Below are 17,729 nucleotides of genomic sequence, written 5' to 3'. Positions count from 1 at the left end.
ATTTTACATACAAAAGTATGAACAGGTTTATACTAAAAAGGATTTTAAAAAATACTATGAAAGTATTAAGAATTAGAAAACTGGTATAGCTTGAATAATATCAAAGTAAACACAAGAAAATATTAAAGACAGAAAGGAACATTTCATGGTGATGAAAGACTGAATTTATCACCATGTTCTAACAATACTAAATGGGTACACCTATTAAAGAGAGCTTCAAAAACCAGAAAACTGAAAGAAGATTAAGACAAATCCAACATCATCATGAAAGATGAACACTTCTCCCAGTTATTGATAAAATATACACAGACACACATAAAGTAAGGATGCAAAGACTCCCCAACAAAAGACCAACAAGCACATGAAAAGATGTTCAATGTCACTTTAATTATTAGAGAAATGCAAATCAAAACTATGATGAAGTACCACCTCCCGCTGCTCACAATGGCCATCACGGAAAAGTCTATACATGATAAATACCGGAGAGGAGAAAAGAGAATCCGCCTCCAGAGTTAGTGGGGCTGTAACCTGGTGCAGCCACTATGGGGAGAGTATGGAGGTTCCTTAAGAAACTAAAAACAGAGTTACCATATCATACTGCAACCCCGTTCCTAGGCAAATATCCAGAAAAAAACTAATTGAAAAAGATAAACGCACCCCAATGTTCACTGCAGACCTATTTATAATAGCCAAGACATGGAAGGAACCTGAGTGTCCATCGACAGTTGACTTAGATAAAGAAGATGTGGTGGTGGTGTTTCACACACATACAGTGAAATATTACTCAGTGATATAAAAGAATGAAATAATGCCATTTGCAGCAACATGGATGGACCTAGATCTGATCATACTGCGTGAAATTATTTCAAATAGATTACTCATAAGTGAAATCTAAAAAAGATACAAATGAATTTATTTTCAAAACAGAAACAGACCCACAGACACAGAAAACAAATTTATGGTTACCAAAGGGAAAGGGGATATGGGAGGGCTAAACTAGGAATAAAAGATACACACCACTAAATATAAAATAGATAACCAACAAGGACCTACTGAATAGCACATGGTATACTATGCTCAGCTTTGTAATAACCTATAAGGGAAAAGAATCCGTGTGTGTATTTATATATAACTGAATCATTGTGCTGTACATCTGAAACTAATACAATACTGTAAATCAACTACATACATTTCAAGTTAAAACTTTTAAAGGAGAGTATCTTCACAAACTTGAGGGAGGTAAAGATTTCTTAGAATTAAAAAAATACTGTTCATACAAAAATTAAGTTTTTGTTTATTAAAAACGGCTACTAAGAAAAGAAGTAGACAGACCAGAGTCTGGGGATAAATACTGGCACACAGGTCACAGAGGACTGACGTCCACTATATTAAAAACTTCCACAGCCCAATAATCAAACATCCCGATAACAAATGGGTAAAAGACTAGCAAGATGGTCACCAAAGAAGATACGTGAATGGCTACTGAGCACATGAAAAGGCGGCCAGGCCAACATTCTCAATCAGGAAGAAGTCAAATGAAAACCACTACATACCCATTAGAATGGCTAAACTCACATGAAATGGCGAGGATGTCATGCAATTGGAGCTCTCATAACCTTGTGACAAAATGACAGAACCTTGGGAAACTGGTATTTTCTTAAGAAAGAAAATACACAAGACACCCTATGATCTGGCAATTATAAGTAGTGACCCCAGAAAAACAAAAACTTATGTGTACAGAAATTGATACAAAATGTTCCCAGTAGCCTTATTGCTAACAGTCCTAAACTAGAAGCAACCCAAACATCCAATGACAGGTAAATACAGATCAATTATGGTATTTCCGTTCAACTAAGGACTGTGAAGCAATAAAATGGAGTGATTTCTGAGACACGCTATAGAGAAATCTCCAAAAATAATGTCTGTTACATGAAAGAAACAAAATAATAAATACTTCAGGATTCCACTTATATGAATTTTGCCTATGAATAGTCAAAACTAACCTAGGATGACAGAAATCAGAAACTGAGAGTGGATGACAGAGGTGATGGGAGTAGTCTACATCATGTTTTAGGCAGTAGATATACTGTTGTAAATAAAAATTAAAACACAACAAAGTGAAAACTTAAAATACCCATCTTGTACATAAATTATACTTCAACAAAAAAGTATCATTTATAATCTTAATTCTTCACCCTCTCCCACCAAAGGAAAAAAAATAGCCAGTAGGTATGGATCTCATTACTAGGAAGCCGAAATGGGCTCTTGAAACAAAATGAGAACTTAAAAGTAAAAATAAAATCACTAAAGAAATAAGCTCAGGAAGTATACCCAAAGACAGTACATGCACATCTCTTCATATTCATGGTTAAAATCCCTAGTGCATCTTCATAATGTAACCATTTGGTTACAGATTTGACTTTTTTTTTTTGGTTACTGGAAATTTATTTCTGTTTAAAAAGGAGTAATTATTTTACATTTTTAAAAATAAATTTCTTAAGTCAGTCGCTTAATTGTAGCTTAGGAAAATCTCATGAAATCTACAGTTAATTAATGTATATTAAACATAGGTCAAGATACTTTCAATTTTAAGGGAAAAAATAATCTACTCTTCTGAGTGAAACGCTCCCCTCAAATAATTTAAAATAATAATAATTATAGTTCAATTTTGGGAAAATGATAGGTTACAGTCCATTGTGACTTAACTGTGGTTTTATAAGGCAGAGATTGAGGAAATGAATAAATGTTCCATTTACAAAAAGAAAAAAAACTTTTAGCAGAAGAAGAAAAAAAGACTTCCAACTGGAAAAAGTAGTAGTAGTATGTAACAGAGAGAAAGAAAAATGTAAAGCAGGCATCATATACTCCATGCTAATTAAAAATGAACTGTAAGAGCTGCTCTGAACGCTGGTGAAGCTAAGAAGGACGCCCCTGGGGAGAGGGGCCATGGCTGCTGGAGGCGCGTGGACAGAGGCGGAAGGACCCAGGCTGTGTGCTTGGTGGTTTCCGTCCCGTCCTTCGGGAGCAGGCGTAACTGAGCTGCCGGCTACTGCGCTGCCTCAGGCTTAAGAGAGCGAGGCAGAGCGCAGCCAGTTACAGATCAGCTGTGAGAGACACAGCTTCACATGTATATATATTCTTATCAAAAACCACCTGACATCAGAAGTTAAGGCTCCAGAGCTGAAGGTGAATTACAGCAAATAAGCATCACCTTCAGTTCACTGGAAATGACACCTGGTGGCAGTGTCGCTAAAATGCAAGGGCAAAATAAAAACTGTAGCAAAAATAAAATTTCTTGCGTGTTAAAATGCAGAACTACAATCATAAAGTGTCTGGTGTATGTATCACACACAATCATATATTTATACAGTATATTCATCTAATACTAGAAACAATCCAGATGACAAAACATATGATTATTTTCAGATATATAAAACAAAGATGTAAATCAAGATGCAAAATTGTCACCATTTATTCTACTAAACTGACATGGTTTATTTTAGATGCCTGAAAAGTTCTCAGATAAGAGAAAATTACTAAAACATATCCAACACATTAAAACCCTCACTTTGAAAGATTCTGGAGATGTGGAATCCCCGTTATCCAAGCTAAGAAACTGAAATCTACCAAAGGACCATCCAGTCAGTTCAGGTTCTTGTCACAAACTGCTTAAGTCAGAAATCCTTTCCTCTCATCTGAACTACAAAAAAAGGCCATTCACTCAGTTATGACTTCTACTGCTCCCAGCTGCAGCACTCTTAACTGCGGTTTCAATGTATGCCCAAACCAGGAGAAACCAGGAGAAAGGTCAAACTGACTTGACTCTACTGTGGAAACAAGACATGGTGATTTGATCAGCAGTCTCAAAAGGCAGGCAGACAGTTTCAAAATGAAGACTTAGAGAGACTACTGAGCATTAACCAAACATTGTTCAGGTCATACAGATAGCTCAGGTCAAGCTAAAACCAGCTTGTGAAGAAAATCTATACCCGAGTCTTCAACAGAACTACTGTTAACAGCCGACTTCAGTAACACTGATTTCAAATAAATTAAAAAATGTGTTATAAAGACAATCAGTGAAAGTAACAAAGGCTCAAAAATATTATTTCCCTGCTTAAAAATTCAGCATATAAAAGGCTGAGTGAGGAGTATTTGGAACTGGAACTACATAGAGTTCTATCAGATGGAAAATTACTTATAAAACTAAGATAAAACAGAGAACTAATCATGCTCTACTTCATATTTACTGAAAGTAGGCAGAGTAGAAACTTTTATGTCAAAGAGCTCCAATTTTGGCTTACTGAACTGTCAAACTACATTATGCTGAAGTTATCACAAATTGTTCATATTCTTCATATCCTTTTGAATATCAGCAGAAGCTGAAGAAAAACTCCATGGCTGTGTCTTTATAACAGTCAATAAAGTGAAGAAAATTAGACCCTAAGTTGTGATTATCTCAACACTTGACTTGTCCCCTCAGATTGCAAAGGAGGAACAAAATATTCTTAAAGAATATTGATGCCATACTCAGCAGTGAGCTTTTATATCCATTTTGGGAAATCTCCATAATTTTCAATTTATAAACTTTTTAAGACCTTCCTGCATTCATTCCTTGTGTGTGACTTGAGTGATATTATCAATGTTTTTGTAAATATTTACTGTTTTTCTATTTAGCTTAATTCCAACTATTTTGTACTTTAATAAAATGTTGTAAACATTGCAAAAAAAAAAAAATTATTTCCCTATTTTACCCGTTTTCCGTCTTTGGTCTTCTTTAAGTTCCAAGTGCCATCTGGCAACTTCTCAAAGAACTTTCTTGCTTTTGGTGCTTGGTCAAGAATATGAGCAGGCGGAATACCCAGAACTTCCACTATTTTATTCATCTGATCTACCTGTATTAAAAACGAAAAGAAAAAAAACCTATAATTTCTACTGTAAAACATCCTACATCTGCTCATCCACTCACAAATGATAAAGAGAGTTTCTCCTGTGTGTCAGGCACTCCTGTGGGCAGTAAATACACAATAATGAACAAAAGAGATAACGTCCCTACCTGCCCAAGTCCCACATTTCACAGAGGGGAGGGCAGATGATTCAGCAAACACATACATACATCTATGGGATGGCAGGTGATCATGGGTACAATGGAAGACAAGGAATGACTGGGATTGCGAAGTTAAAGTTTGGGGAGAATGGGAAAAAAAAAAAAATGAAAGGCTTAATAAAGTGTGGACCCAATAAAAAAAGTATCTTTTAAGGTGCAAATTTATTCACTAAAAAACCCCGACGTCTACTATATGCTAGAAACCATGTCCCCTGGAATAAAGACAAAAATCTTTGCCAGCAGTTTATGTTACAGGGGAAGAGATCATCAAGGAACACACACATAATCAGATCTATCAGCTACTAACTAAGAACGGGAGAAAATTAAAAGGACGTGAGAGCGAGGGGGGCACTGCAACTTAAAACAGGGTGTCGTGAAAGGCTTCACAAGCAGGTGACAGGAGAGAAAAGCGAGGGCCAGAGTAAAAGCCCCCAGGCACGAACGTGTGGACCCTCTGGCCTCCGAGGGACCTGAGGGGGGCTGTGTGCTGGGGGGACTGGGCAGGGAGATGGACAGAGGGACAGGCGGAGAGAGGTCGGGAGGCAGAGAGAGGGAGGGGCTTCCCAGCTACTCAAAGGGTTCTGGCTTCACCATGCGTGAGACAGCAGACACTGAAGCTTCACAGGTGATCTTAATGGTGCTTAAGTCCATGAAAAAGGTACTATTACCTTTATATTACTTATTATTCAAAGAAAAACAAATGCACACTACAGCAATTACTGCCAGCCAAAGAGCAGCTCACTGGCAAGAGTGAAATGAGCTAGCAGGAAGGAGGAAGGGACAGGTTTCTGACACTACTTGACTGATGTGTCATGAAATTTCATTAGCCTTTCTTTTCTCATGTATAAATGAATGGACTGATCATGATCTGCAATGGTTAATTTTTCTTTAAAAACAAAACAAACAAAAAAACTCCACAAACAGTTTTAAAGACAATGAAAGCTGTTCCTCCAACTGTACAGAGCTTAGACGCCCCCCTCTCCCTTGCCCTCACCTTCCCGCCACTGCCTCTGACCTCCAAAGATCTTCTAAGAATACAGACCGAACACCTGTTGACTAGAAGAATTACGCTTCGTCTGCAGCTCCAAAATTCTGGAGTCCTAATTTACCCTAAATTATTCAGATCAAATGTATCTATCAATCCCACTGGTCATCATTTACTAATACTTTAATCCCACATCATACTCTCAAAATTTACAGTTTTTAGGATCGTTCCTCATTTCATCACTATCATCTTTTTCTGTTATTGTACTTAAAATCTGTAAAATTTATAGCAAAAGACTTAACATTTTCTACTGTAATTTACTATTCCCCTTCACTGGTAGATTTAAAGATCTCACTTCCCATCTCATAATTCTAAACTCACCATTACATAATTGAAACAATTTTAAAAGGACAAAGCAAGTTTAAAACTGACCAAACCCTTGAACGATCGAGGTTGATAAACAGACCGTTTTCCTAGAACCAGCTCCCAGGTCACACTGTCAGAGACTGAGAACCGAGAGGAACCACGCACGCACCTCATTGGCTCCACTGAAGAGAGGCTCCCCGGTGTGCATCTCCACCAAGATGCACCCCAGCGACCACATGTCAATCGCAAGGTCATAAGGCATTCCCAGCAGCACCTCTGGAGACCGATAAAAGCGACTCTGAATGTACTGGTATATCTGAAACAGATTTCAGTAACACTTTAATTGGAGTCAACACTGTATAAAGAACACAAGTCTAACATGAACAGAAAAAAAAAAAAAATAACTGGGTTATCAGTAATGTTTACTGATTTCAACATTAGACTATGAATATTGTTTTAAAGAACTAAATGTTTCAAGGGAGTGGTAACTCTGACTCGGAAATACAAAATATGCATATATAAAAAATTCGAGCCCTTTATTTATTTCAGTCCTAACTGGTACTCAAGATATATCCTCAAACAATAATGCCTTATTAGAAGAAAATATGATTGAGAACAATTTATTTCCCTAACTACTCTTTGCTGCTGTGGCTACCATTAATTTAACAGCTAAATTATATTTAAATTAACTTAAAGAATGAAATTTCTTCAGGTTAATTCGAAGTGTTAAGAGTCAAACTCAGCACAATATAATTGAAAATTCAGACATCTGTATCGTACTAGTCTCACAGATAAATCTAGAAACACAGCCATGCAAAGATTCAATTGGGGGTTATTTCTGACTAATCACTTCTTTACCCCAGCCTCCCCATCCTAAGACTTCCTAGAAAAAGAAAATCTTGAAATGGATTATTTGCAATGGAATAATCTGAGAATGTCTTCAAAGATCAATTCATCTTCACTTGGCCATTTAAAATTTGTATCCAGAAATATCACGAAAGCAAAGATAGCTTTATTCTAAAAGGGAGAACACCAAACACCACCCTGCTAACTTAAACTGGGCAGCCAGCGGCACCAAGATGCTTTCTCAGAAAGCTGCGGGGGCCCGCCCCAAACTCCAGCTGAACCTGAGAATCAGCTCGGGAGCCCAAGAGCAGGTCCACCCGACTTTAAGGCCTTCTCGAAGTGAAGAAAGTCTAACCGAAAGGGCCCAGGAAGAAGAATTACATCACCAAGTTTTTAGAAGCCAAGAGCACCCTGAAGCCCCAAGACAAGCTACTACTGACACTCTTGTTTCCCAGCTTATGAAAGAATTCTGTCACCTACCTACCCAGTCGGTGATCTGCAGAGCAATAGTGGGGTATCTGCAAGGCTGTACCCTGCTACCTTCTGACACTGAGCCAGCAGACCTGGAGGAAGGCCGCTGCATGTCTATTTTGGAAATGATTTCCCATGGGATTCTGACACATTTATTGGCCAAAAATTTCGCTCAGGTTTTTCCAAGCAATGGAAAAACCTGAATGAACTTTTGGTCAACCCAATAATTAAGAAGCCACTGAGCTAAAGGTATAGTGGTCTCCATCTGGCAGGAGAGAGATAGTAATGTTTGATATTATCAAAGAATATACAACTTGGTTCAAATAGGAAAAAATTTTGCAAGTCTTAAAATCTATTCAAATGACTCAATGTAGGCACATATTTTCCATTTATAATATACTCTATCCCTTATTAACAACTACGAGCATCTCTTTTGATTTTCAGAGGCACTGAAACTGCAAACTCTGCTTCCTATTCCTTCCATTTAAAAAAATTATTTCAATACCATAATTTGCAGGAAGTAACAAAAGGACAATCCTGTTAACTGGTGATAAACCTTTATGATTAAATTAACTTAGTTTATTTAAAAGCTAGAATAAAGTTGGACAAGACTGAAAATTTCACTAATTTGGAAAAACAAGAAATGGAAACCCAATATGAAACACTAATATCTGAAAGTCAGTTATGTTTTTACCTTTAAAAAAAAAAAAAAAAAAGAAATGCAAGTTCAATACCTACAAGTAAACAAACATTTTAAATAAAGTATTATCAAACAGTGATCCTAGTTGGTTTCAAAAAGAGAACAACCTATAACTTTTGTTTTATATGCAAAACAGAGTAGTTTTCATAATGCTAGAAAGAATAGAAGGAAAAATTTGCTTTCCTATATCCACTAAACCTAAATCTACTTATTGCTATGGACCTGTTTGCTTTTAGCACTCAAAAACATGTTTGTTTAGCACAAACTAGTATGTCCATTGGGCTTCCCTCGTAGCTCAGTTGGTAAAGAATCTGCCTGCAATGCAGGAGACCCAGGTTCGATCCCTGGGTCAGGAAGATCCCCTGGAGAAGAAGATCCCATTCTAGTATTCTTGCCTAGAGAATCCCATGGACAGAGGAGCCTAGCAGGCTACAGTCCATGGGGTCACAAGAGTCGGACACAACTTAGCAACTAAACCAAACCAATGTGTCCATTAGCTTGGACACATGTCATAATTTATATCCATCCTGTTTTCTCTCTTTTAGCACACACATAATTGAACATAAACTTTGAAAAACAAATACCTTCTAATTCAAAGTATTACTATCAATGTTTGCATTTTAAAAGGTATTACCCAAAACAGGTATCAACACAGGTAATTCAAGATTTTAAAGATAACAACCCTGTAATTACCTTCAAATTGTATACAGGTTAGTAAGATTTCAGTACCTACTTACACTGTTTTACCAAATTCTAATTTTAAACCACAAGTTCTGCAATATACTTACCCTCTGCCCCAACTGACAAGAACTGCCAAAGTCAACAATCTTGATTGCACTGCGTTTAGGGTTACAAAGAAGGATATTCTCAGGTTTTAGGTCACAGTGAATGATACTAAGTTCTGGAGTCGCAAGGAAAAGCAGTGCAGTGCACATCTGCTGTGCAAACTTTCGTGTTAGGTTCAAGGAGACACCTCGAAAATTGGTGTTCCTCAACAAGTCGTAGAGGTTGTAGGACAGCATTTCAAAAACTAAACAGAGATGGTTTCGAAACATAAAGTGGCGTTTTAAATGCACTGAAAGAGAAAAAAAAAATTTCCTTTTAAATTATACATACCCCCCAAAAAATAATAATAACACATACATGAACTCTACAATACTCTATAAAATGCCAATGTCAAATGCAGAGTTTATCAAATTAAAATTGGGAGATGAGCATTCTGCAGTAAGCAGCACATTCTGTCAGCAGTTAAGAATGTCAAAACTGGCCATCTGCTGAATCAATGTACTGTCCAGTGTCCGGCAGTAAGCAGTGTGATGTAAGAAGTCCCACCAGAAGGCCCAAGTCAGGTCTGCAAACACAAGCAGCAAGCTGACACCTCGAATAAGAGTTTTATCCTCACACGTGAGAGAAACCACTGCTGACTCCCAGGGAGCCCTACACCTCAAGGCTCCATCTAAGCTCCACCCACTGGGATGTCCAGCCTGTGGCAACACTGTCCCTGGCAGCCCTCTCTGGGAAGGCTTTGATATATACACACAATCTGCTCTGCTAAGCCTTAGATCTCACCAATAATTTTCTAAAACAACTAATTGTCAAAGGAAGACTTTTTTTCCTTTAGGCAAATACAGCAAAGGCTTTGAAATCATGTTGTAAGGTACTAAGAGTTCATAATCAGGGTATTTGATTATGTTCATCAAACTGGTACATAGGATTCTTATTCAAGATTGAAGCTTTGGGGAAATTTCAAAATAAAGCTCCATCACGAGAAATTACGAGTAGGCTTATTAATGGGGAAAGAGTATAGAAAATATTACTTGGTGTCACTACTGACCTTGTTAAAAGGCTTAATAGTCAATAAACCACTTTGAAAAGCTGTGCTGTTAAGTGTTAATGCTAACTTCACACCAGAGGAGGTCACTGCCCATCTCATGACAGCTCTCACATATACCCAACTGAGCAACTGTAACTCAACTGAAATGACAGAAAACCACCATCTGTCAAGGCTACCTCCATTTTGGCCTTTTGGTATAATTTAAACAGACGTTTCTCTACAGATCTATCTGGAATAACTACGGCATTACTCCGTGTCTGGTCCCTGAGAACAGGCACACACTGCCGCCCCGGTGGTAGACCTGAACGGCCTCCCTAGAAGCTCGCCACTCTTGTTTTTAATCATTCCAGACACGAACGATGGAAAGTCAGGATAAGTAACACAGTACAACTCAACTCTCAGCAACAGTTACAGAAGAATGTCTAATATCTGCTCTTCATCACCGAGCTCACAGGTTTAAAATGAAGAACACAGCTCCATGTTACAGAAGACACCCCCGAGACACGGTGCAAGGAACAGGTTTGGTCTAATTAAGCAGCAGGCACTGGAGGAGAGCAGAAGGCACCGATGTCAGAACTCAGATGTGACGTGAAAACCCCTCTAAGAAGCTGTGAGCGGAATGCTCTTCTGATGGAGATCCATTCACTCAGTCCCACTGATTCAGCACCCACTTACTGCGCGTCTCTAAGTGTGCTGAGCACTAAAGACATTGTCAAAGCTCAGACACAGATATGTATCTTCCGTTTTTTAAACTGAGCTTCGGGGAAAATGGAGGGTTGGCAAGACTGTTTTAGACATAAACTGAATGCTTTTTTAATTAGACCATGGCAGGTACCAAATAATCCGGATAAGAAATTATGCTATGTGGTAAAAAAGTAGATTTTTTTTTTAAGTTCAAAGACTTAAGACTAAAACTCAGAGTAAATTGATCAAATCATTTCAAAATTAAAGTTATTTACACCATAAAAGAGCAATACAACTTCCAGCCACCTTAAATTTCATGTATTAACTCAACTGACAGGGCTGTGTCTAAAGTTCTCTGTGCTTTTTTCAGTACAGAACCTCAGTTTCTTGAGACACTGTACGTGAGTTCATCATCTTCCTAAGAACCTAAAAACAAAAAAACTCATCCAAGAGTATCTGTAATGATTCCTGCAATCACTAAAGTCAGTTTATTAAAAACAAAAATAATAATTATTATAAGTTAACCAAGTAGCTAACATTCTGTGTTTTCTTTCAATAAAGCAGAAATACATAATTACAGTGATGCTATCAACATTTTCTCTACTATTTAGGCAAAACTTCAAAATAAAACACACAAGAGTGAGGAAAAAGAGAGGAGGTATGTTCAAAGACTGTAAGGCAAGCATCCTTAGAATAGAATGTCCTTCCTAGCCTCCTCAGGCCCTTGAATGGAGAAGTGCCCGCCTCACACTAAGTTCACTGAGAGTGAACAGCAAACACGCAATGAGTGTGAAAAGAAAGGATCTTGAACACAAATGTTATTATTACGGGTTATATCAGATATCTACAAAGACAGTAAGAAAAAAACAGTATAAGCTCGTTTTATTATATCAATGGGGAGTGAAGGGTGTTCCATAAATGAAATCTATCTGAACCATACACCTTTAAACATCAAGTTTTTGTTTCTGTTTCTATTATTTTGGGAGGACCAAGAAACATAACACTCTCTTCATTTCTTAAACAGGACTTTGCTAATAAAACTTAACCTCGTGCTTATCAGGTAAAGCTAGCATTTCTGACATGAGTTGCTAATATACATCTATTTTTTTTTTACTGTCCATAATTAATTGGTCCTAAAGTCTCTATTCATTGTTGCTGAAGCTGAAGCTAAAATGCTTTGGCCAACTGATATGAAGGGCCGACTCACTGGAAAACACCATGATGCTGGGAAAGACAAGGTAAAAGGAGAAGGAGGCGGAAGAAAATGACCAACTCAAAGGACACGAAATTGAGCAAACTCTGTGAGATAGTGGAGGACAGAGGAGCCTGGTGTGCTCCAGTCCATGAGGTCACAAAGAGTCAGACAGGACTTAGCGACTGAACAACAACAAAAGTCTCTATCTTAAAACTAACAGCATCTTGTTTTCACAGTTGGCAGCAATCTGATTCTTAGTGGCACATAAACTAATAGTGGTGTCTGACGATCAGTGGTCTTGATTTGATTAAGAACAGTATTAAAGAATGTATAATTAGAAGATCATGTATCAGTTGTATCCCATGTATCAATTGGCCCTAGACTTCACTAGTTTTATAACTCTTCTGGCTCGTCTTTCCGTACTCAAAAGAAACACGACAGGATAAGGAAACAGACATAAGCTATGAAGTTAGATCAAAGCAGATTAAGATTCTCACTCCAAGAACCCTGCAACCTTGGGTATGTTACTCTTTGTACAAACAACCTGTAATATAAGGATCCTACCATCAATTCCTTCTGTAAAGGACTGCTATGGCTGCACACAATGGAAGAAAAGCATAAGGAACCCAGTAGGAGTTCAAGAAATGTGGGCTATTTCTCAAGAAGAGTCTGACATCTTGGCTCAGACATTCCAAAAATGCTTCTATAACCATTAACAACATAATCTCGCTCACTTCTAATTTCTGAGCTGTACTAGAATGATTAGAGTTAACAGAAAGAGAACTCTCTAGATAAACAAGCATCATTAGAGCAAACAAATGATGCGTGCAAGTTGGAAAACAAAAGATGTGATTCTCATTTGTTTTTACACTACATACACCTGGAATGCACATTTCCAAAGATTTAAAATATTACTGGTAGATTAAGTAACATATATAAATTGATGCCCTCCCAACCGAAACAACTGAATTTTTTATTCAATCACTTTTAAGATAAAATTAACGCATTTTTCATACAAGAATAATCACTAGCTCAAACTGTCTGGGTTAGGGCACACTGTGCCTTGTTTGCCTGTTTACCTATGTAGTATTTCATTTCAGTGTCATGTTTGTTCATGAGCTCAAGAAGTCGCACTTCTATCTGGGCTTGATTCAGAAAAGCCTTCTTGTTCTTTATTATTTTAATGGCAACCCATTCCTGTTCCACACGATCATATGCCTTTACAACCTAAAAAAGAAAAAAAACAAATATTTCATCAATGAACAAATTAATAACAGCTTACAGTTCACCTTAATTGTACATTTATCTAACTCTTTCTCTGACCTTCCTGACTAAGAGAGATCCTACTCATTTCCATTCAGTAGCATCTATTTACTACTTTGTTACTTTAAATCAATTTTTCAAATGGGTTTCTTTCACATCCTTACAGTATTTTTAAACATCCATAAAACAGACGACTTTCTTAAAATTAAGACTATTTTCCTCCTTCAGAAGTAAACTATGAATCTTGACACGTACTTTGGTTTTTTAACTCCTCACTAAATAGCATCGTTAAAACAATTCTTCTATTCTTTTAATTAAAAAAAAAAAAACAGCTGGTTTAAATTCCAAGCATATGTGATATTTAAAAGGTTTTAAGTTATCTGAAAAATGTAGATAACTTTCTAAATTTAAATTATATTCTCACAGATAAAAACTTAAGACATATACCAGAAGAATTAGTTTATGCTTAAAAAAAGTGATAAACAAATTACCAGGAAATAAGTTTAAAATGCTGTAATTAGGGGATTTTGAGTTTTAAAATGAGAATGAATGCTAAGGAAGCGGAACAGTTATGTGCAAATCACTATGCACACCTCTAGTTTAAAATTTTACTCATTTAAAAAACAAATTTATGTGTAAAACAAATTTACACATAAATTAGAAAATACATAGTTTAAAAACTGTATTTCTGCAAAAAGTTAATCTTATGTGTCTTTTAAATCAGAGGGACCCATGGAAACCTCTGACTGAGTGGGTCTGATACTCTTCTGTTTCACTGACCGTGGAGACTGTCCCAGGGGCTGCAGTCCACTGCCCGGATCCTAACGGTCTCCAGGACAAAGGCCACTAACAGGGGCCCAGCTATTCACTGACTTAGCAAATAGTTAACCGGCTCAGTGCTAAAGCAGTGTTTCCAACCCCGAATGACACATTGAGTAGACTGTTTTCAAAAATACCAATGCTCAGAATCCAGTCACAGAGAGTCTGGTTTAACTGTTTGGAGACCAGACACTGTCCTCTCTCCCTACCCCACCCCCTTGACCCCTGAAGTGCTCTGAAGACTTCAACGTGTCGTCAACCAAGACTGACAACTACCGCCTTAAGAAACGTAGGAGCCACTTCTTTGATGAGGATCTGGTAGAGAATTTAGTCTGACCCAGACAATATGGCAAGCGACATGTCCTGACCCTGAACATACTCCAGCCTAGGAGAAAGGTATCAATCAGTCTGATCTGGTAGACTGGTTTGGATGTCAAAGAAGGCTATGTCCTCACAGGTTTGCTACGCTCATTTGGTCTTAGCAAGCAAGAGTATGGGAAAATGAAAGTCGGGGGGAGGAGGGAGCTCACGGTGAGCTCAAAGACTGGGTACTGAGGGAAACTCGGCTGAGAAGAGGCAGCACGGCCAGTTTTCACAGCGTACGCCGGAGAAGTCAGAGAAGCGTCCTGCAGAGAGGACTGCCTGAACACGGGGTAATTCTGAAGGTGGAGAGGACACTCACTCTACCCAGGGTGTTCACAGCCTTACTTAAAAGGCAGGCCTCAGAAACGCCTGTCATTAAACGGCTTGGGTAGAGAAAGCAGAAGTTGCTTCTGCCACAGTGTGAAAAGTGAAAGAAATGGCGTCCCTGGTGGCTCAGATGGTAAAGAACACACCTGCCAATGCAGGAGACCCAGGTCTGATCCCTGGGTCGGGAAGAAGGGAGCAGCCAGGAACTCTGGAGAAGGGAATGGCTGCCCACTCCAGTATTCGTGCCTGGAGAATCCCATGGACAGAGGGGCCTGGTGGGCTATATATAGTCCATGGGGTCGCAATACTTTTATAAAGAGGGACTCCCCAGACACTGAGAATCCTGACTCAGGAGAAGAGGTTACTCATCAAGAGGAAAGGCCCCAAACTATGTATAATTATATAAAGTCTCTGGAATCATGGAAAATGACAAGACATGTTAGACACACAACATTGGGGCCTGGAAGAGCCACACCAGAATTACAAGGTCTTCTAAGAACTTCATTCCCATTTCCCTATGGGTCTGAGCTTGATCTGTCTTGGCCCAGAGCTGCTGGGCTAATAGCGGCTAATAGTTGATAGTATACTTTCTGCCCTAAGAATAATTAGAGTAACACGTGCTGAGTTTTTCCTCACTGGTTGAAAAGAGGCATGTTTTTGCTTTCCTGCAGGGCAGGAACAGATAAGTAAGAGTATGCAGGTTCCCTAGTTTAAAAAAAAAAAAAAAAGATCTCCAAAACCCAAAAAAAAAAAATCACCAAAAAAGTAAAAGTAATTATTTGGATTGCAAATTAGTAACTGACTCACTGCACAAAAGCTACAAGGTGAAGGAGACTGGAATTAACAGGAAATCATACCTCAAACCAAACAGCTCTGTGACTTGACATGGGATGAGTAAGATACGGAGACTTACAGGTGGAAACAGCTGGGAGACTCACAGCCAGAGAAAAGCTTTTTAAGAGGCCAAGGAGGAAGGTCTGGCAGCTCTGATTCTGGGCACAGGTCATACAAGAGGCTAACACAGTTAGGGTCTGTGCTTCGTCCTGGGCAAGTGAGAGACGAGAGCCACAGGCAGAGAAAAGAGGCCAGAACGAAGAGAAACACTAGGCCCTGGAGGCTGGAGCGCCTCCCTCGCTCTTCCAGGTGAAAGCTACCTGAAGGATCCCACCCATTGGAATGATACCCGTCATAGTACTAGCAATGCTGATGCCATGAGGACTTAACAGGAGACCCTCTGTCCACTCAGAGAGGCCTGATGGCACTGGAGGAGGCGCTGAGGACAGGCTCGGGGCCCAGCCCTGGGAGTCCAAGTCTCCAAGGTGAGGGGACACCTGCTGAGGCAGCTGAAAATAGTCATTTCCCCCTTTGAAGGAGGAGTGTCAGGCAGGAAGGTAATTATCTCCAGCATACACCATGAAGAACCATCCAGAGGCTAAAAGCCCAGTGAAAGAGGCAATACTACCTGTTAGTGATTCAAATCAATCATTTAGTAAAATAACTACTTGGTAGCTATAGTAACTTTGTGAAACAAAAAAAAAGGGGGGGTTTTTATAGCTGATGCAGCTGATAAAGTTTTACTAACTTTAGAGAACTATAATAACCCAAATACTTACATATCTGTTCTTTGTTATCTATTTACAAATATTAGGAGTGTACTACTGAGAAAAGGCTATAACAACATGCCTCTGAGAAGTTCTCATTTATAAAATTCAGCAACTTCTGTTAGATTACCTGTCCAAAGGAACCTTTGCCTATTAAGGAGTCAATTTCGTAACGATCCATCCACTTTTCTCCGTTTTTTACAATATAATCATAGTTATCATCATCATAACCATCATTGTAAACCTTCCTCTCCTTCTTATGACTAGAGTCGTCTCCCTGGCCCTGTTGGTGTCTTCGCTTCTTTTTTGCATAGTAAACCTGAAATGAGAAAATGTAGTGTTAACTGTGTAATTAAAAATTATGAGGCATGGGGTGGCACCATAAATATACATATATATCAAGGGTACATATGAGACAAATCTGCCATCAGTAAGAAATTGAAGAATTTTTATTCTATATAACCAAAAAAATGAAATAAATTTCTATAGTTGCTATTTGAATTACAGAATAATACTAATATACATCAAATGAAAAACATCTACAGAGAAATTCACTTTAGAATTATACTGTTCATATGTTTTATAAATAAGAGATATTAAGTGAGTAGGCCAGAGTCTCCCACTCAAGAAAAGCAACAGGACCTGATTTACATTTATGTTTTAAACTAAGGTATAATTTACATACAGTGAGCTGGTATAGATCATAAGAGTGTATAATATAAAGGACTTGGGGGAAATGTATGTGCTGATGTAAACAACAAATGCTAAACAAAATAAAGAACAATTTCATCCTCCTAACATTCAACTCCTCTTGCGCCTCCTTCTAAGTCAACCCTAATTTTATATTTGATCCTAAAGCAAAAGATTTCAGAAATGAAAGTTGAAAGGTTATATGAACTGGTATTTTACTAAAAAGGGCCCCTGAGATAGGCCCGGCTTTAAGCTTTTAACAACAAATTAACGAAAACCAGTCAGCTCCCCTCCCCCCACAGTAAAGGTCATAGAAGTTGTGGTTGGTCACAGATTGAGTTGTTTTCCTTCTATCTGTTTTGCTTATAAAACAGATCTAAGACTAGCAAAAAAAAATAATACGTGGACTAGGCAATAGTTCTAGTAGTTGGTAATTAACGAGGCAATAGTTCAAGTAATTGGTAACTAACTTTGAGGAAAT

General features: G+C 38.2%; 1 protein-coding gene across 3 annotated transcripts in view; it reads right to left on the bottom strand.

Moving 5' to 3' along the window:
- The window catches only part of DYRK1A (dual specificity tyrosine phosphorylation regulated kinase 1A), a 141,696-nt gene that overhangs the window by 19,927 nt on the left and 104,040 nt on the right, over positions 1–17,729 (bottom strand). For all 3 annotated transcript variants that reach the window (XM_070466982.1, XM_070466980.1, XM_070466981.1), the window contains 5 exons: positions 16,689–16,877; positions 13,265–13,412; positions 9,261–9,547; positions 6,625–6,771; positions 4,752–4,892 (listed from right to left, as the gene is read on the bottom strand). In XM_070466982.1, the coding sequence (XP_070323083.1) occupies positions 4,752–4,892; positions 6,625–6,771; positions 9,261–9,547; positions 13,265–13,412; positions 16,689–16,877 (912 nt within the window). The remainder of the gene's footprint in view (positions 1–4,751; positions 4,893–6,624; positions 6,772–9,260; positions 9,548–13,264; positions 13,413–16,688; positions 16,878–17,729) is intronic.

The sequence above is a fragment of the Odocoileus virginianus genome, chromosome 4, assembly GCF_023699985.2.
Source record: "Odocoileus virginianus isolate 20LAN1187 ecotype Illinois chromosome 4, Ovbor_1.2, whole genome shotgun sequence".
In the NCBI taxonomy this organism is placed as follows: Eukaryota; Metazoa; Chordata; class Mammalia; order Artiodactyla; family Cervidae; genus Odocoileus; species Odocoileus virginianus.
Note: the sequence above shows the minus strand (reverse complement) of the source record. Positions and strands in the feature narration are given on the sequence as shown.